Genomic DNA, 19,491 nt, shown 5'->3' on the forward strand with positions numbered 1-19,491 from the left:
AACCACTACTAAAAATTTTTTTGAGGAAAAAATAAAAAGTACCTTTTTAAATAAAATGTTAAAATAATACTTCAACATACTTCCCACTCTTTATTTAAACACTTCTTATATTAAATCAATTTAACTTAATTAAAATTATTATATTAAAAATACTTTTATAAATATTAACTATGATAAGAAATTTTAATTAAGTTTAAATAATTTTCATTAAGTTAATAAAAAAGTATTTTAATATAATAACGATATAATAAGTATTAGTTTTATTTTATTTTTAAATGTGTTTTTTTTCTTAAGTTGGGCCATAATTTTTAAAATTATAATCTTTATAATATATTAAAAAAATAAAATTTAAATATATCATAGAGAGAGAAGAAGAGAGAGAGATTTTATCTGTCCTTCGAACTCGAACGACCCCAAAACAAAATTGTTCGGGAAGAGCCGGAGAAAACCTCGCCAAACCCTAACCCTAGTGGAGGTGAGGATGGACGCCATCCGGAAGCAGCTCGACGTTCTCATGGGGGCCAATCGCAACGGTGACGTCAGGGAGGTGAACCGCAAGTACCATGACCGCGACGTCTGCCGCCTCTTCTTGTCCGGGCTTTGCCCCCACGACCTCTTCCAACTCACGGTGCTTTAGCTGAACTCCAGACCAATCTATTACTTTGGACTCTGTCTGTTCGGTTTTACGATCTGTGATTTAATGCTAGGCTGTTTTTTTTTGGGTCAATTTACACTTGCTGTTTTGGGGCCTCGTAGGGGCGTCAAAATCTTGTCTTATTTTTGATTAGTTTTGGTGCTTGGCTCATATCTTTTGGTACTACGACATGTTGCCTTACCTCAAGAGTCCATTTTTGTTAGTACTTTGAGCTTGTTTTTTTGGTTTTGTCCTCTATGTTTTGAATATCATTAATGTGATTAACTCGGTGAAGAAAACTCATAATTTATGTTCTGATATTGGAAGGGAACTATGCTGGGCGTATTATGTTTTTCCTCTGTGTGAACTGTTGACTGTTCAGTTTCGTATTTTCTACCTTGTTAATTCTTTTGAGCTCTCATTTTTGTGTTTATTTTCCTGGTCTATGAAATTCCTTTGTTCAGATACAATATCTTCTTTAATACATTAGCTTGTTTTGGCTCTTGTATTCCAACCTTTTACCTTCAAATTTTATCTTTGGTCATTTGCATTTCCACTTTCCACACTGATATCATGGGATTGGTTCATAACAGAAAATGGACATGGGTCCTTGTCCGAAGATTCATTCCTTGCAGCTGAGGAAAGAGTATCCTTTGTGCTTGCAGAATAATGATCTCTTTAATTTGTTTAATCTCCGCGGTATGAAATTTTTTGATTTGGATTTCTAGCAAAAGATTACAGCATCACAAACAAATAGATTACGGAATCACTGTTGCTGTATATATAATCATGGGGTAGATTTTGCTTGATGTGCATGCATGGTATCATTCATATCTACCTTTTCTGCATCTGACACCTCTAGCTAGGTACTTTCCAGATCAAAAGCAACTGAAAGTCTGAAATCATGATTTTGAAATGATTCATGTTATGGGCTGATTGCAGATTTCTTATTTTTTACTAGTATACATTGTATGATTATCAATCATCAGATATCTCTCCTATTTTTTCTATTCAATTCTCGTCTGTGTTATCAGTCAGGCACTTTAATATTGGTTTTGTGCTAAGTTGGTGGATTTTGAAGTGAAATAAAGGATACTTACAAATTTTATTGACATGTAATTTCAAATTCAATTATCTAATCTTGATGCAATGCAGTATAATGTATAAAAGTTTTGAATTTTGGAAATACATGAGATCTTTTTGACAAGTTGTTGTAGTGTAGTCATATGCTAGGGAATGTTCTAAAACTGGAGTAGATTGATAGGCTCGATTGGTCAACTAGGAATTAGCCCAAAGTCGAGTTTTAGCAGAAAAATAACATTTTATGGTTGAACCAGTGATGATGGGAATCAGGGTGACAATTGTATGGTTTTCAAAAATATTGATACTAGATAAATAATTATATGAAAGTGCTCTCATGGTTAAAGTTTCTATCTATTCTTAAGCACATTCACTCACTTCTTGTTTTGGTTAGAAAGACATCAATGGAATCAGGTACACATGGTCTTTTAATATAGCAGTTGCTTCTACAAAGATAATTGCTCGTTTGTTAATTTCTTTAGATAGACCTGGTGAAAGTATATTTTTACAACTTTTCCCTTCATTTTTTGTATAATTCATGAATTTCTCTAGTTTATATTGTGAGGTTTGGTTTCTTTCTTATACATGCATCAATACATGAATTCTATTTACATAATACAATTCTTTGATTTCTCTCCTTTTTGCTTCTATAGTACAAGATTCTTTTCTTCCTAAACTTTTCCTAGCTATGAAGAAGCAAAAGCAAAAGGTGATCACAATTTTGATAGAGAACTTGAAGATATGATAGAACGGCTTATTGTTGAGTGTGAACGAAAAATTCAAAGAGCCCTCAAGCGTCTTGAAGATGAGGATGCTAAGGCTGCTGTGGCAATATCTGTATCCATGGTCACACAGGTACGCGCTTCATTCTTTAGTATCTAGTAATCTAATCCGACAGCTGGAATAAACCTATGTAATTTTTTCTTATGTAGTCACCTGAAATTATGGAACTTTCAAAGCAAATAAAAGAGAAACTCAAAGAAGCTGATGCATTTGGTAACTTCTTTTCATTCTCATTAATTTGTAATATTAAGCTGATTGTTGTACTTGTGATGAGGATGCTATGATCAGAAATGAATTCATATTTATCAGTATTTTTGCTGGCACAAATATGCTGGTTGATAATTTGTAAGAACATAAAAATTAAGTCATGGATGACAAGATGTTGCCACACTTGTGAACACAATTTCTTTTTTTGATAGTTTTCTCCTAGAGATGACTAGACTAATTGCTATTTGTTGCAATTTGTCAATATGAATTTATGAATTTCATGTCTTTACTTATAGCTCATATGATTGTGTGCATTTTGTTGTGTACTTTGTGCATTTTGTTGTGGTTAGTGATTCCTTGCAAGTTGTGGTGTGAAATATGATGTGTTTTGTTGCTGTTGTTATTTTCTTATTAATTTCCGCTTGTGTACTTATGATTGTTATCTTGTTTTGATTGATTAATATATTTTGTTAGATGTATACTTAGTCATTTTAATGTTAATATCACTTTGTCAACATAAATCAATTATATCCCCCCATCTATTGGCTATGCGCTATGCAGTGAGGGATCATGTACCAAATGAAACATTATGACTCCAAGGCAAGATTCAAAGTTTGAATTTAGAGTTGTCTCACAGCTTGCACCAAGCAATGACTGAGATGCAGCTTCATGAAAGCAACTTCAAGAGCTATGCTGACCAAATGTATATGCATACCAATTCTAGGCACATTGTCAATCACTTACATTATGTAAAAATGCCTAAAGAAGCTTGGATATTGTTAAAAATGGCTAAAGAAGCTTGGATATTGTTAATAAGTCTTTGACTGACCTGCTTCTTGATTTGTGCTTTGATAAAAAAATCCAGGGCAAATTGACAAGTTAAATCAATCTGGGTTTATGGAATGTAAATCTACTTGACATAATTGTGACTCAAATAAAGATCTAGATATTAGTTTCTAGTTTCACATAGAGTTCAATGGCAAATAAGATCTCTCTGTATAGCAGGTCCCACGTATTTTGAATTCATGGTTTGTTATTGTTGTTGGGAAAAAAAAATTCAAAAAGTGGTAGTTAAATCTTTGCAAAGATTTCCTAGATGAAGATAAAATGGGCAGGAGAGGGGAACCTTACCTGACAAGATGATGAGGGGCCATTTTCTCACATGTTTTAATATTAGAAATGTTATTGATGTCCCTTTTCTTTATCCTTGTCAGTATTAGTTTATTGTCGTTGTCTTATTTATGTAATTTAGTCACTTATGCCTTTTGTTTTAAGTAGATCCAGTCTTCTGTTTAGTTTGAGAAGATTTTTCATCAGGTGTCTGTTTAGATTCTGTAAAATGACTGAGGCATATTGATTCATTTTACTGTTGGACAAAGTAACAGAATTTTTTATTGTCCTGTTTTGGTTAATACTGGTTGCCTGAGCGTGTATCCTTGTATATTGGAAAATTGTGATCTTACGCATCAAAATTGGTAGAAACCTTAGTTTCAATTGCTGACTCACACTCAATGAATCCAAAGAACTCTTCTGCCTGAAAGCCCTTATGTATCTATAACAATTCTTTCTTCAGTTATAGGTGCATTTTATCATGTTAGAATGATCCTCAGTTCATGCGCTGTGCAAATAGCTGCTTACTTAGATGCTCTGGTTTTCTATAGGTTGGTTAAACTTTGGGTGTGTAATTGCAGATTTTGAAGGAAAGACTGATAGTAAAATACGAGTTCTAGAAGTGGTGGAAGAGCTCAAAGCTCAAAGAGCTGACAAACAGGTACCAGTTTCCATGGTTGTTGTTTCATAGTTTCACTGCAACTTTTCTTCAGACTAAATATCTTGAATTTATGAAATTCAACCATTAAATACTAAATTATCTTTACCTACGCCAATGTCTAGTTCTTTATTTTTTATTTCTGCAGTCAGTTCTTCTTCTTGACGCTTTCAACAAAGATAGGGCTTCTCTGTCACTTCCTATTCAGAATCCTACTCAACTACCATCCTTGCCTGTTGTCAATCCTCCAGATCCTCGGACACAAGAAATGATAAATGAAAAACTTAAGAAAGCAGAGGATCTTGGTATGAACCTATCCTTCTCATACTCTATTTCTACCGTATCTTGTGGTTATAATCTGATTTTCTACCTTTACTTTACAATTTTATTTACACGAGGACATTTCAGGTAATCTAAAGCTTTGTATCAGTTTTATTATTATTTCTCATTTTATTTATCATGATGTATGCTGGCTCATTGCATTCCCAGATGGAACCAGCATGGTAAGCATAATCTGGATCTTGAAGCATGATGCATCATTTAGGTTTTAAGGGATATTATTGTACGGTCTTTGATTTGTGGGATCCACCTCTTGTTCAATCCTATATTTAAGACCATACATCATTGAATTTTTCTTTATTGTAAATGACAGAGTAGGGTATCTCACTCTTTGGTTGGCTTTATGTTTCTGTTGGCAGTATAGTTTCAAATCTTTTGGTGACTATCCAAGAAGGGCTAGGTTGGAGGAAAATATTTTCCTTAAAATATCCTAGAGCCATCTTGCTTTTAAACTATTCTAGGGATTATTAGTACAATATAAAATAAACTAGTTTATCACTTCTTTTCAAGTTGAAGCTTAGATATCCATCATAGCTTAATTGTGAGCATAATGAACGAGAAACCTAAAAAACTTAGTGAAGTTATCAGATGCATTTTAAATTCCAAGTTCATAAAAAGTTGAATGATCATTGTCTGTCAACAAAAATATAATTAACATGATTACTATGTCAAAGATAGATAAAATGACAAGCACTCCTTGATATATATATATATATATATATATATATATATCTTTGGTAATATGGTAGAGTTTTCATGCTAGGTTGGGACTTTGCTTCAGTCCGTGAATTGTCTTCCAAATTAATACCTCTGTCTATGTGAGCAACATTTGAAGAGATTGCTCCAAGTAAATAGCTCTGACCAACTCACCATAGAGGAAGCCATTATTAAAGTCTATTTGATATTTTTGCCAACCTTGAATAATCCTTTTCAAATTGGCACTTCCTTGTAGTATAAATGTTAGGTAATTCACCGCTAACATTTGTTCATCATTTAACTACTAGTCTTGCCTTGCAATGATCTACAGTGCCGTCAAGATTAAATTTGACAAACTCGTCCACAAACTAATTGGTGGAATAACCATATCCTGACCATTAACAATCAAGGCAATCATCTCTGAAACAATACCTGTTTTCATCTGGTTCTAGAACTTCTAGGTGTAGACATTAAGGAGAGGAACATGATATCCACCTAAACGACTATATGGAAAAAAAGAAACATGAGACAAAGTAAGATGTGTCATGCATTTACTCCACATGAGTTCAGCCACAATAATGCAAAATTAAGATTATAAAGATACTTAGGAGTCTCATTATATGAAAAATCATCTTTGGATAACAACAATGTTGGTGGAAGAGGAGATGATGTGATAAATGAAAATGGAAGGTCTAGAATGACTTGGTTCTTTTTGGTTTTTATTTCAACTGTGTAATTGATCACCCTAATTGGTACTGGCTATTGGATATGGAGATGGTATATCAAAATAGCACATGTGATATCTGATCAACGCGGATGTAGAGCTTCAACAACACTTCTGTCTTTGCTTATGGAGATCCTGAAAACACAATGGTAGAGCAACAAGTAACACTAGTTTATTGATTTTGTTAGAACTGCTTACTAAAGGAAACCATTCAAAAAATTATGCAAAAGAGGTGGGTGATAGACATGCTAAATTTGGTTGGTTTATTTATTAAATATGTGAACTTTTGCATTCTTGAACATACCACCATTATTTATTTATTTTTTTGAAACTATCTTTTCCTTTTCAAAATTGACAGGTGAGAGGGGAATGATAGATGAAGCTCAAAAAGCTCTAGAAGAAGCAGAAGCTCTGAAAAAGGTTATTCCTCTTTTGCCACTCTCATTTGTTGTCCAGACTAAGCATGTTTTGCTATTATCATCATGATTACAGTATATCTTGCTTTATTCACAACATTGCATCATGTGACAGTATATTTTGTTTATTGTGAATTTGTCTCATAACATCGCTGGTTTTCTCTCCTCTTTTTGTTCAGCTGGGTGCTCGACAAGAGCCAGTCCTAGAATCCTCAAAGTATAGTGCTGCTGACGTTCGAATTGTAAGTTTGGTTGCCTCTGAGAAATTTATTTGATATACTCTTTGTAACATGAGTTTTTCATTTAATATAATTGAGAATTTCGACTATTAAAGATGCTTTCATGTCTAACTATGATACTTTCAAGGGTGGTTATAGGTTCTAGTTTGTGTATTTTTGTTAGTAATCTTAATATTTTAGTTATCTAATTAGGCCTGTCTATGGAGATAGTTCTATGCAAATACCAGCTTACATGCTATCCTCAAAGTCCTGCTAAAACCCTCTCATAAAAGACCTTCCCTTCGTTTCCTTTTGGTGGAAAAAGAGGGCGGGGAGGAATGAATTGGGAAATCTTTCCCCTGTTCTCTATTTTGCTTCTGTCCAATCTGTGCAAAACACTGACTATGCTTTATGCAATTATTTGTGGTTGTTTAACACTCCTATTTCCATGGAGATAATATGGCATCAAAATGGTTTAGATTGGTAACATAGTCTTGCAGTGCAACTTATTATGAAAACTTTATTGGCTTTCATTAATTATTTAATTAGTTAAAGGATATGGCTTCACTAAGTTCCAGGAAAATAGTTTGGAAGCGTAATTTGAGTTGGGCCCATTTTAAAGGGAATGAAACTTCTGTTTGGATAAATAAATTTTAAGCAGTTTCATGCTTAGTTTGATGTTTTGATAATGCTGAACACAAAGAGGAGAGAATTTACAAATGATTCACTGTCTATTAAGCAGTAGCTTTGACATAGCCTGTTGAGGGAATTAGTGGCCTTTTGCTGGCGATCTCATCAGGTCTCATGCTTCAGTTGGCAGTCTTGTGCCAGGGAAAGCACCTCTTGTATGAGAATGTGGCATTGTATATTAATTGAATATTCGAAACAATAGTAGAGGCTTTTTTTATAGGCCTTACATTATCCTAAGCTCCCAACAGTTGGTGTTTTATTTACCAGGTTGTTGCTAGAACAGTCAAATAAAAACAATATATATATATATACACACACACACACACTTAAATAGGGATTTTATTTGCATCTTTGACCTTCATCAAGAATAACTCAACTCCTAACAGGTTGTCATCATCTTCCTTGGATGCCCCTTCCAATGTACAAGGAAAATTTGCGTCATCATTTCCTTCTTGGTCATCCATCTCAATGAATGAGGAAAATTCTGCATATTCCTAGTTTGAGTTATTAATGGCTCTTTTGGAGGCCCGGTTATGGTCTTTAGTGTCAAAATGTGGATCACTAAATGAGGTTGAAGATTTAGTTATGTGATTTGTAGCATGTTGAATGTTTCTTTAACAAGGTATGTTAATAGGGAGGCTGGATTCTTTCGCCTCGAGAGAGGGACCATTGAGGCAAGGTCTATCTCTTGGGTGTTAATGTTGGTTCCATCCCTAGGTATCTAATTTTGTCCTCTAATTGAGTTTGAGGCTAGTCATCAAGTAACTTATCTAATGACTTTTCTAGAGTTCTCTTGAGGCTGATTTAAAAGTTCTTTAATGTAATAAGGGGATATGTTGTTGAATGAGGATGAAAATTCTAGATGTGTTTAAGATAGAGTGGTAGAGGAAATACAATCTGAGGAAGAGATTGGCTGATCTTTGTCCCTGGATTGCTGCCTCATCCATTGCTGCACCTGCATTGACAGTTAACTGTTGTGGCATTAACTCATGTCTGAGTTGGTGATAACCTTGCTCACATCTTTTGTTATTTTCATGTTTGTATCTAGTTTTCACTTTCCATGCTGCCATTGCTTTTCCTTTTATTACCTATTTCTCTCACTATAATTTCCTTTTGACTGGTACTCTGCCAGCATATCTTACATTGATTTGTTGGTGGTAATCTGCCTGTTTATTCATTCTTGATTGGTATTGATTTCACACTGACACTATCATTCTTGCACCTGGCTAATGTTGATTGTAAATTTACTTTCTGCATTAGAAAATGAAAAGGCTCCTCTTTCATGTATTTATTTAGAATGTATCATGTGAAAATTCATATTATTTCTAGACTTACTTGATTGATTATTTCTCAAGGTAAATGTTTCTTCCAAGCAGAAGAATAAAAACATTGACATTTCCGCTTAAAGGTCAAACAAGATACCAATGAGAAATTGATTGATTTTGTGTTTGAAACCTATATCTGGGAACTGAAGTGGAAGAAAAGTGTTTTGCTATAGATCTTTGTTGTTTGATGAAAGCAATGGAAAACAGGTTGAACAGGAAGAAAACAAATCCATGCTACTGTTTCTGTTTGAATACTTACTTTTTAAAATAACCAGTTTATTTATTTTTTTTGGGAGAAAGCTTCCATAAAATAGTTTTTTTTAACACTCATGAAAGTCTTTAAAGATGACATTAGAAATAAAATGTTATCTTGGAAATAAAAGGTATTTACAGAAGGTTTAAGTCTCAGTTCACTGTTTAACCCTACAGAATAGTTGTTGGTTTCAGATTCTTAGCAAAGCAAAGTTCAGATGCCTGTTTTTTGTTGCTATTATTTTAAGATTTAGCTGCAAATGATCATTAAATAGATAATCTTTTTTAAAAACCAAAAGAAGTTAGCTGTACATGTCATGTATGTTAATGCAATCTGGGATTATTTTGCAGACTGATCAGAAATTGCGTGTTTGTGACATTTGTGGAGCATTCTTGAGTGTCTATGACAAGTAATTCTCTCACATGAAATTTATGCTTATGTTCCTCGTGAATATTTATGTTAGCCATTGTCGGTGTTGGCATTTTACTGAGTTTTATGTTCTCATTCTTGTAAGTTATGAAGTGATAGCATGCCCACAAACATGCAAGAAAGTTTGGGAGTTATTGCCTTTCTAATCAATTTGTTAAATTTTCATTGTTGGGTTACCTAGTGATCGTCGTTTAGCGGATCATTTTGGAGGAAAACTTCACCTTGGATATATGCAAATCCGTGAAAAGCTAGCAGAACTCCAGGTAATCTTGGGAACTTCTCTACTGGTACACTTGTTTGCTGAACTATTGTTCTGTTAGTACTTGGTTCTTTCTACCTTGTTTTACTAAATAATACACTATGTACACTTGAGAATTTGTTTTTTTTTTCTCTTCACAATCTTAGCTCTATTGTATATTCAGTTTGTCCTTTTACTAAATTTCTTTGAAGTTCAAACTTTGAAAATGTTGGTCAGGTGATGGTATAATGTTTGACATTCTGCAATAAAGAGTTTCGCTTATTTTTGGCATCTGTGAGTTTCCTTATCTCAGTTGAAAGATCACCATGTAGTTTTGTTGAGTTTGTGCTTCACTTGTTTAATTGGCTAGTAGACTGATTTGGGAGGGGACCATTGAAGTAGCGAAGGGTGGTCATATATGGAATCAAGATTACTTATGGTGGTACCCTCATGAACAACTGCTATTCCTAAGTCAAAAGCTGTAAGCTGATGAATAGTATCATAAAGCATATTAAAATTGGTAGCAAACAATTGTGTTATTTTTGTTTCATGTCCTTCATTTGTTCTTCAACGATTTAATTTTAATTTTAGGTTTGATACTAGTAACTAATAAATTAACAACTTTTGTTAGGTTAATTATGATCATTCTAACAATACAGCATTTCTAGTATTTATTTGAAGCACCTATTTTGTGCATTGAAAAATCTTTTTGGAATTTTCATTTTTGAATGGCATTTTTTATTTTTAGAATATCAAAGTCTGCTAGGAAAGGTAAGAAATCATTTTGTATGTCATATTATGAATATGTTGAAAACTCATAGTTGTGCTGGGAATATTTTCTGTGAAGCAACAAATGGCTAGATTTACTTGGACAATTGTTAATAATGGCAATCTAACAGCATTCTCAAGATCAACAAACTAGTTTCTTGACGAACTCATCATCTGGTGTTCTTATATTCTCTCTTAAAGAACCAGTTGCCTGTTAGATCTGTTTTCATTTGAATGACTGGGTTTGAGATCTATTTTGCAAGCAGTTTTAGAAGGTGATTATTTTGTCTTTGCCACATGAAGATTGTGAAATGTGCCCTTTAAATTGTAATTGGAAATATTTTGTAGGCCTAGATATTCTTCACCGCCTTTCTTTTCTTTATCCATTTTTTTTTTGTTTTCCATGATTTTTTCCCGAAGTTCCTATTACAGTATCTCAGTGTAGCACATTAAGTTATCAGTTGAAAAATTGGTCATGCTGTTGCACATTATTTTTATCTTCATTTGGTTTTCCCTAGACAGAAGTAGTTTACTAGTCTTGTCCAACATTTTGTTTTTTGGAATAAATTGTTCATGAAAAGAGGTCGCACCATATTTTTTGGGAATTTAGATGCACAATGTTCGAGTGCTCCAGTGCTGCCTCAACCAAGTAGAAGCTCGAGATTCAGTTTTACTGTATCAGAATATGATCAAATGGAGTGAGTTATATGTAAAGCTTAAGAGCATTGATGCTTCTTAATGGTGATTGTCCATTCGCCCATTAATGTAGCCTTTTTCATAAACACCATGAGTAAAAAAGGATACTATAATTTCTAATAATGTTCTTATAGATATTGTATATGCACTCATATGCGCTATGTGCAATGCCATTGCTGGTCACCACTTGCCTGTTTCAAAATCTTGATTTTAGCTTGTGCAAAAGAGTACCGTGGGCCTTTTACCTGCTCTTTATTCTCAATTGTTTTTAACTTATTAAAGTTTTTTAGTTTGACCTTTCTGGAAATGAATCAAATGTGAAGATTTTTTTTTTCCATTTTTAAACCCATGCTTCTTCACGATGTATTTGCCAGGAAGAGAGAAACAGGAAGCGAAAGGTTGATCGGACTGAAGATGATATAAGGTATTCTTTTTCTTTGCCATTTTCTTTCCTGGATAACTTAGATCATTACTAATTGCCATTTTGTTTCTCAATTTGTGCTTTAGATCGAAAGAAAGAAGTAGGGATCATAACAGGTCTGGAAGCAGGGATCGAGATGCAGAGAAAGATGCTCGCATTGATAGCCGAGATAGAGGCAGAGAGCATGACCGTCGGAGCAGGGACCAGGATCGGCATGATAGAGATCGTAGGGATCGAGATAGAGAATCAGATCGATCTCGAAACTATGATTCAAGGAATAGAAGATCACGTTCTCGCTCAAAGGATCGTTCTAGAGATTATGACCGGCATAGGTAATTACATGGCCTTTCTTTCAAGTTTTGGATGTCATGGTTTTAGTGCTTCATTAGCATCATACATCCTATAAATACTTTTTGGGAGTGGTTTTTAAAGAAAACATGTGGCAAATAGAGATCATTTTGATGCCTCTCATTCTAATAAACATTTTTTTAAAATAATCATATGAAGGGTTTCCCTTTTTTTCCGTGTTAAAAAGTGATCCAAGATAAAGATTTTTCTGTTCTAGTCAAACCTCCTCCATGCCAATCTCCAATGTACTTGAATTTTCTGTTCGCTTTACTCTTTGATCGACTAGGCTATTGTATTTTAACTCGAAATAGATTTTTTGTAGCACATACCGTAAATTGGATGGCTTCGTGTGATGTGTTGGAGCTGGGTTATATTTGCCACGCCTCGTTACCTTTCGGTTTTGCAATTTCCTACTCGCGTTGTTCACAATCAGCTTTTTGTATGTCTCAAGGGCAGAAGGAATCAAGGAATGGTGTTTTAGTCAAATCCAATGCCTTTTTCCCTCTACTTATGATAAGAATGTAATATCTTCTTCTACTTGTTGCAGGCGTCATGGAAGGTACTGAGAATTCGAGAAACTCAGTTTTCCGCTGTGGACCGCGTAGGATCTGGATGACTCAACAGGGTTGCAATGGTGATACACTACTATATCTTGTTCTCGCTGCAATGATCAATGTTCTGAGATCAGGTGAAATATCGAATGTCTAGTATTCAGAATTTGTTAACTGATTAGGAGGCAAATGAAACCGAAGAACACTGTTCTAGTTTTTTTTTTGCCCTTTTGTTATTTAAAAGTCTAGTTTAGATTTGGCATGAAATGTGGTTGCGGCACACATTTGTGATGTTTAGGGTACCAGTGGGGTTTGCTATATACTCAGTTATGACCTAAAAAGCTTATGCATTTCCTACCTTTTGTGAATTCATGGGGTTATTTACAAATGAACGCTGTTAAATATTTCTAAGTTTATTTATTCGTTTACTTGAAAGCTTTGGATCCAAAAGTTTAAAATTGTATTTGTTTTCGTCCGAGTTTGTTCATTTTGTCGACGTGTGGATTTCAATTTAGAAGCTTGATTATGCGGTCGCACTTGTTTGCTTTCAGGTAGGTCATCAAACAAGATGGGTTAATCAATTTGGACCAACTGATTGACTTCGTCGTCGTGTGTCGATTGAATTAGGTAGTTTGGGTTGGTCTTGTACTAGTTGGTTTTGTAGGATGGTTGGTTGGGTATCGATTCATCTTGTAAGGTTGGCCTGTCCAAGATCAGTTTGGCGGCTGAGTACTATAGGTTATTCGGTCCGTGGGTCGGTCGGTCGGTCGGATGGGTCAGATGGACCGATCCAAGTGGGTTGGTTGTTTTGACGAGCTGCTCGAGGTAGACAGTCCAACCCGAGCGGGTTGGACGGTTCGGTAAGACTTGTTGGTTGAGATATGTTAGGAGAAATAAGAGACGAATTAGAACTTGGTTTTGCTCAAGTAATACATGTACAGCATGGAAGAGCTCTGTCCATAGTTCATTTACGGTGCTGCTTGTATTCATTTTTTGGAACGAAACGTCGAGCCCAGAGTTGTTTGCCTTCTATCACAAACTTCACCTTGACATTGCCATTGCCATTAAGAACTCGCACCAGGGTGGCCGGCGAGCAAAATGTTACGTGAGCGTAAAGCGGAGGCTTGTTATCGGCTCGCTCTGGAGCATATACCCTTTCAACATCTCCGAAGTGCCTGTGTATCAAATAATCGTAAGAGTCTATAATCAGAGTTTTCTTAACTACTGCACAACACTCCAGTACCTCATGAAAAATGCTTGAAGCTGTTCTTCACTTAGTGGATGCCCGTTAGAGAATGTCACGAATAACGTTCGCTCGTCGCGTGGGATCTTACGGTTTGTCGATGATGATACATTGGAAGAGAGGCTAGAGTTTGCTACATCCTTCGTGGTAGAATGATACTGCACTAGATCTTCGCACCGCAGAAAGTCATCGTTCGTCTGAAAACTATTTCGCATATTGTCAAAGAATCGATTCCGTGATTTGATCTTGTTTAAGTCCAGAGGTGTTAACTCCTTCCGCATCATATAGGAATTACCTTCTTTGATTCTACTACCATCAGTAAAATTTTCGATTCGAATGTGAGAGCATCCGGTCTTCCTGACAAACTCAGAACCAAAATGAACTCGACCCATTTCTTCGACTAACTTCTCAATGTACGATTGATGGACTTGCTTACGGATGTCTAGTAAAACCTTATGGCACACATTATCGAGATAGTAGTTGATACCGCAAATAGCAACATCTCGAAAAGCTTGTTTGAAGTGGCCTTCACTAGGATAGGCATGATCCATAGACGAATAACTAAGTTGAAGGGAATCCAAAAATGACTTGGCGACATCACAAACGCGAAGAAGATACCTATCGTCTAGGGAGTTAAGCCTTTGGACGACATCTTTACATTTGTTTTCTTCTAACCACAACCAAAAAGCTATGATCTTCATCGATAAATTTGGTTCCAAGCCAAGGATAAACACCATGCGGGAGAAAATCCGACGTTCTTCGTCATGGTAAGCATGAAGGAGATCGATGGGGATGGAGTCCATGAAGAGTTGAGGATCGAGAGATGCAACAAAAGGTAATATAGATAAATTTTTTTTTGGTCTCAAATTCGAATAAGGAAATTGAAGAGATACACTCTGAGGTTCATTGTTTTTGCTTTATTTTGGAAAGAAATAATGGAAAATTTTGAGAAGATATGGCCAGATACATTGGAAGGTTGTTTGTCTCTCTTTACCTTTAAAGATAAAAGATGCATGAATCTTTTACTGTATTCCGAAAAAGATTTTATTATACATGTTTTTTTTTTTTTTTTTTGGAGAAAAAGTACTTGACTTGAACGTCGGAGGACATGACCCGAAGACTTTTTCCTTGGTTTCTGGTCTCTAACGATTGGTGGACTCGTCTGAATGTGCGCAGAGCCGTAGTGTCATCATCCTGGTCATCTCCCTTCGTCATCCGCCCGTGCGAACCTTTCCGAGAGGTGCCAGGGAGATCCGACGCCGCAGCAACTTTCCATCAACTTCCAGTACATCAAAACTCGCCTTCATCCGACTCAGCTTTCGGACTGGATCAAAATCTTATCCTATATTACAAAAGACCACGACAACTTCATTGTTGCGCTAAAATTCCTCTTCATTTTTCTTTAACAATGAAACACTATAAAGAAAAAAAGAGAGGAGATTTTGCGATAGCAAAAACACAATGTGAAAGGTTGAGTCTTACCTCTAGGATCGACTCATCCAAACTAATTGCCGAGGAGAAGGGGAAGCTCGCTTATTGGCTAATGACTCCAATGCCATAATTTTAAACCTAAATTATTTTCTTCCATTACTACGGTACAGTGACTGCTAAGCTTATTTGGATAATGACTCAAAAAGTTTGAATCAAGATAGCATGCATCTCAACTTTAATTCAGTAGACCCTTTCTCAATCATAGCGGAGCAAGGTACTTCCATACTAACACAAGCAACCATTCTCTATCGACAAAGAAAAACACGACAATGGAACTATATATTGCACACAGTGATTTTGAATGAGTGCATACTCGTGACGATTTTGATAAACACCGATAGGCTAACGAGACGAAAGGATTTAGCTCGTCGTCACAGGATTCTTTCTTCGAACACCATTTCATCGTGTTGACCACCAATGAGCTAGTGGTTATGCAACTGAGCTGCTTTACTGGTCAGCGGAACATAACGAACCGATGCTTCAGTCCGGATGTTGACTGAGCCATCCATGTTCTTGTCAACCACTTGCAGATCCTGGAAAACTGATCCTACAGGGATCACCAGCCGGCCGCCTGGCTTCAACTGGTCGATAAGCGTCTGAGGAATTTCATGAGCAGCCGCACCGACATGAATGGCATCATACGGTGCCTGTTCCGGCCACCCAAGTCTCCCATCTGCAATGAATTAGTAAAGTGATTATCAATAGGCTAAGATGCATCTGGAAAATATTGTAAACTGTAAATCGTTGATGTGTGAGCCCCTTCTGCAGTTCTGGCCACGAGTGAAAGTGGACGGTTTATTGTGAGTGCATCAATCCATTGATTCACGTGGCAAAAGGCGATTTGTTCGCCCCCTCCAGCTCGTCGCTTGGCCAACACAGAGGAGATAAAATCATAGGTGATAACTAGCTATTAGTACAGGTGGCCAAAGTATGTGAAAGACATGCTTGGAGGCACCGAGTTTCGACCCTAAGACCTCATGTAACAACATCCCATGTCTCAACCACCGCACCACCCCGAGGGGACACAATCCATTGATTCACGAGCAAGATAGGCAGGTCATTGCTATTGTACGTCTTCCATGAGGTGCTAGGGCAAATTTGACAAAATAGCAATAAGCTGCTGCCTCTTCTTCTTCTCCTGCAAAACTCCACTCTCCTCATCAGTGCACATCCACACCACGTCTTGGGATGCCGGCATGACAGTTATTGTTTCATTATGGCCAGAGACTGCACTAAATTTTAAACTTATGGAGCAAACCCTGGAGCAACTATATTCATCGAGCAATCAAATGCTCAAAGGCTGAAATTCAATGTGAAACCATGTGTTCGCACATGATTAAAATTGCAATTTGTAGCAGTTTTCTTTAGACGAATGAGATGGAGACTCATACTGGATCAATATGATTCAAGACTTTCATCTCAAAACAGTTGCTTCAACCAAAACTCAGATTAGAAGCAAACTGCTCCGACTTCCTTTTTTGTTTGAAATGAAATAGCTAAACATTTCTGTGTTTTCAGATATGAGCCCCATTAAGAACCACTAATCACTTTATTTCGGTATTGTTCTTTGTACCAAAACTTAGCAGTGATGTCATCATAGATGCGGAATCGGAATTCCAAAAGAGAAAAGTTCAAGAATGTTTCAGTTGCATATTCTTCTATGGAAAGTTAACTACAGAAATCATGTCTAATAACTCTAAACAACACTGACTTTTGAATATCCGTAGAGAGATGAAATACCAGATGAATTCAGACGAAGTTATAAAGAATCTAAAATATAAAAGAATAAGATGAACCTCTATACAGGGAGTTTTCATCCAACATTTATCAAGCAGTGCTCTATTTTTTCCTAAACAAAAGAAAAGAGGTCGAGTCCATATGCACTTACCACCGACATTCAAGGACAAGGAACCTTCATTTAAAAATGATGCAGCTGCACTATTCCTGATGTTATTGGTTGAAAATTCAACTAGTTCAGGTATGTGCTCAACCCCTACAGCAAGACCTTCTGGTCCAACCATCGTTGCAAAGCAAGCTGTTAAATAGCCAGTCCCTGAAAAATGGACAAAAAACAAAACAAAAAAAAATTCATAGGTTCCTAGAATTAACAAATAGAACTTGGATCAAATCAAAGGCATAATGGAAGAGCATGTATTGGTACAGAGTATTAGAAAAAAAAAAAAATTACCTGATCAATATTGGAACACTATGTATTGATACATAGTATTAGAAAAAATGACCTGATCAATGCTAAATGGTATCCTGGTAACGGATAATACTTGTCCATGCAAAAGACATTTTTATCCAGCAGGGAATGAAATTTCAGCAGGGAGGACAAATTCGTTTTAAATCCAATGTCTAACATGAGATACCTTATCTTAACCATTACAAAAGAAGCTAGTAATAGTAATTATGTGATAAGTTCGTTTTGAAGAACAAACAAGTAATAAAAAATTTATCTAATAGAAGGCCACTAGAACAGCATATCCGAAGATAAGTATTTCACCATCAAATAACATCAGTAATAATATATGAAAACAAATCCTATAAAAGAAAATAAATGATAATCTAATACGGCAGATGATTTTTCTTACAGATTAATCTTCAAATTAATTAATTTATTTTTATTGCATTAACTACATGGCTATATTATCTCAATCTATTGTCTCTCATTTTGTCATCTATTGAAACTGCACCTAATAGCTTTTGAATATTAGTATTTTTTATTTTATTTTATCCTTTCGCCATCCCTCACATTTATTTTAGGATTCTCATTTCTGCTACATTATTGTTTCCTAAGCCCAACACTTTGATTCACAAAAGTATGGCAGATCGTACCACATTTAAATAGAGTAGTGAGTGAATAAGTAAAACGTTAAAAAAAAAAGAATGAGGAAAAAATGATTGATAAATCACAATAAGTGCATAAAATCGAACCTGAACCAACATCCAAAGCTTTCATCCCTGGCTGTAGATGATCTGCCAATAGCTCTAGACAAGCTGCATGCATATGAGGTGCAGAAATAGTCGCATTATAACCAATTGCCATGGGAGAATCAACATATGGTGTACTCCCAGGAGGTACAAAATGACCTCTGTCAATTGCCTCCATTACTTCTTTCACCCTTTTTGATTTGATAATTCCATATTGCTGCAAACGATCTACCAGTTCTTTGTTTCTACTAACGGATCCACTGGTCCAAAGTCGCTGTCATACCACAGCTGATATCATTAGGAAATCATTAATTGAAAATTGCATGCCCAATATTAAATCCACATGCTGACATACAAGACTAAATTACACAACCAATAAGAACACAAGATTCGGGGGTTCATTAGAAGCTAAACGAACACAATGTGGACAGGAAAACACTAACAGTACATAAACTAATATTAATTAGCCTTGACAAGCGAATGGTCTCCTAAAAGGGCATTAATATTGTATTGATATTCGCAAGATAGAAAGCACAACACCAAATGTCAAATTTCCAGAGATGTGGGAGTGTGAATTATCAGACGTGAATATTGAAGATTGTAACAAATTATCCAAGTAAAGCATGAATACATATCACAGCTACCAACTTTGGTGAACACAAATAGAAGCCAAACACTGCTTGAATGATGAAACATATAATTTATCATAAAGAAATCAAACTGATAACCTCAATCAAAATCTAGGTTGTGCCATCATTTCAGGAAACAACAGGGAAATAACCAGATCATTCACTTTTTTTTTTCCCTCTCCTCTCTCTTTTTTTGTGCAAAGATGAAGCTAGTCTAAGAATTCAGTTATAACACTTTGAAACCTCCATCTAATAAGAAAATAATTTCAGTTCTACAATAGTAATAAATCACTAGAGATAAAATCTCAAATCCTGTGATTAAAGGAATAGGAATAGAATTTAGTTTTCTTAGAGCATCTTACTAAATCATTGTTGTATTTTTTTGGTGTATTAATTATTAACCATATAATTGTAAATGTGGACCTAGAAGTATTGTAGAAAAGGTAAATGTGGTGAAATTCTTCTGTCAGAATTCCTTTCTGATTTTTCCATTGTTGTTCCAATTGCACACGGGTTACTTAGACAGCACAACATGATCCAGGATGTTCACACGAGCTCCATAGTTTTAACTCATCAAAATTTTGCCTTCACAGAGATTACTGTCATCATC

At 35.5% G+C, this 19,491-nt stretch overlaps 3 protein-coding genes across 9 annotated transcripts; 1 reads left to right on the plus strand and 2 right to left on the minus strand.

The window, feature by feature from the left end:
* Positions 1 to 376: 376 nt before the first annotated feature.
* On the plus strand, positions 377 to 12,972 carry LOC122018000 (putative RNA-binding protein Luc7-like 2). 7 transcript variants are annotated; one of them, XR_006121522.1, is made up of 13 exons: positions 377 to 628; positions 1,228 to 1,280; positions 2,401 to 2,569; positions 2,647 to 2,710; positions 4,396 to 4,475; positions 4,621 to 4,777; positions 6,590 to 6,651; positions 6,827 to 6,889; positions 9,484 to 9,542; positions 9,744 to 9,825; positions 10,038 to 10,094; positions 10,174 to 10,281; positions 11,639 to 11,680. XR_006121522.1 is itself a non-coding variant. In XM_042575735.1 (13 exons), exons 1-13 carry the CDS (start codon positions 482 to 484, stop codon positions 12,597 to 12,599), a joined length of 1,251 nt encoding a protein of 416 aa, XP_042431669.1. In that variant the 5' UTR covers positions 377 to 481; the 3' UTR covers positions 12,600 to 12,972. The 7 variants fall into 7 exon arrangements, 5 of the variants coding, with proteins under 5 accessions (XP_042431669.1, XP_042431668.1, XP_042431671.1 ...); XM_042575735.1 differs by lacking the exons at positions 10,038 to 10,094; positions 10,174 to 10,281 and adding exons at positions 11,772 to 12,017; positions 12,581 to 12,972 and having other exon boundaries at positions 11,639 to 11,688; XM_042575734.1 differs by lacking the exons at positions 10,038 to 10,094; positions 10,174 to 10,281 and adding exons at positions 11,772 to 12,017; positions 12,345 to 12,574 and having other exon boundaries at positions 11,639 to 11,688.
* A 508-nt stretch (positions 12,973 to 13,480) lies between these two features.
* LOC122013868 lies at positions 13,481 to 14,630 on the minus strand. The gene is made up of 2 exons (XM_042570083.1): positions 13,828 to 14,630; positions 13,481 to 13,759 (listed from the first exon to the last, which is right to left on the minus strand). Exons 1-2 carry the CDS (start codon positions 14,628 to 14,630, stop codon positions 13,549 to 13,551), a joined length of 1,014 nt encoding a protein of 337 aa, XP_042426017.1. The 3' UTR covers positions 13,481 to 13,548.
* An 862-nt stretch (positions 14,631 to 15,492) lies between these two features.
* Positions 15,493 to 18,555, minus strand: LOC122018003 (protein-L-isoaspartate O-methyltransferase-like). Its single transcript, XM_042575743.1, has 3 exons — positions 18,256 to 18,555; positions 17,207 to 17,371; positions 15,493 to 15,991 (listed from the first exon to the last, which is right to left on the minus strand). The coding sequence occupies exons 1-3, from the start codon at positions 18,428 to 18,430 to the stop codon at positions 15,741 to 15,743; spliced, it is 591 nt and encodes a 196-aa protein (XP_042431677.1). The 5' UTR covers positions 18,431 to 18,555; the 3' UTR covers positions 15,493 to 15,740.
* Between the last annotated feature and the right edge of the window lie 936 nt (positions 18,556 to 19,491).

This window comes from Zingiber officinale, chromosome 8B, assembly GCF_018446385.1.
Source record: "Zingiber officinale cultivar Zhangliang chromosome 8B, Zo_v1.1, whole genome shotgun sequence".
NCBI lineage: Eukaryota > Viridiplantae > Streptophyta > Magnoliopsida > Zingiberales > Zingiberaceae > Zingiber > Zingiber officinale.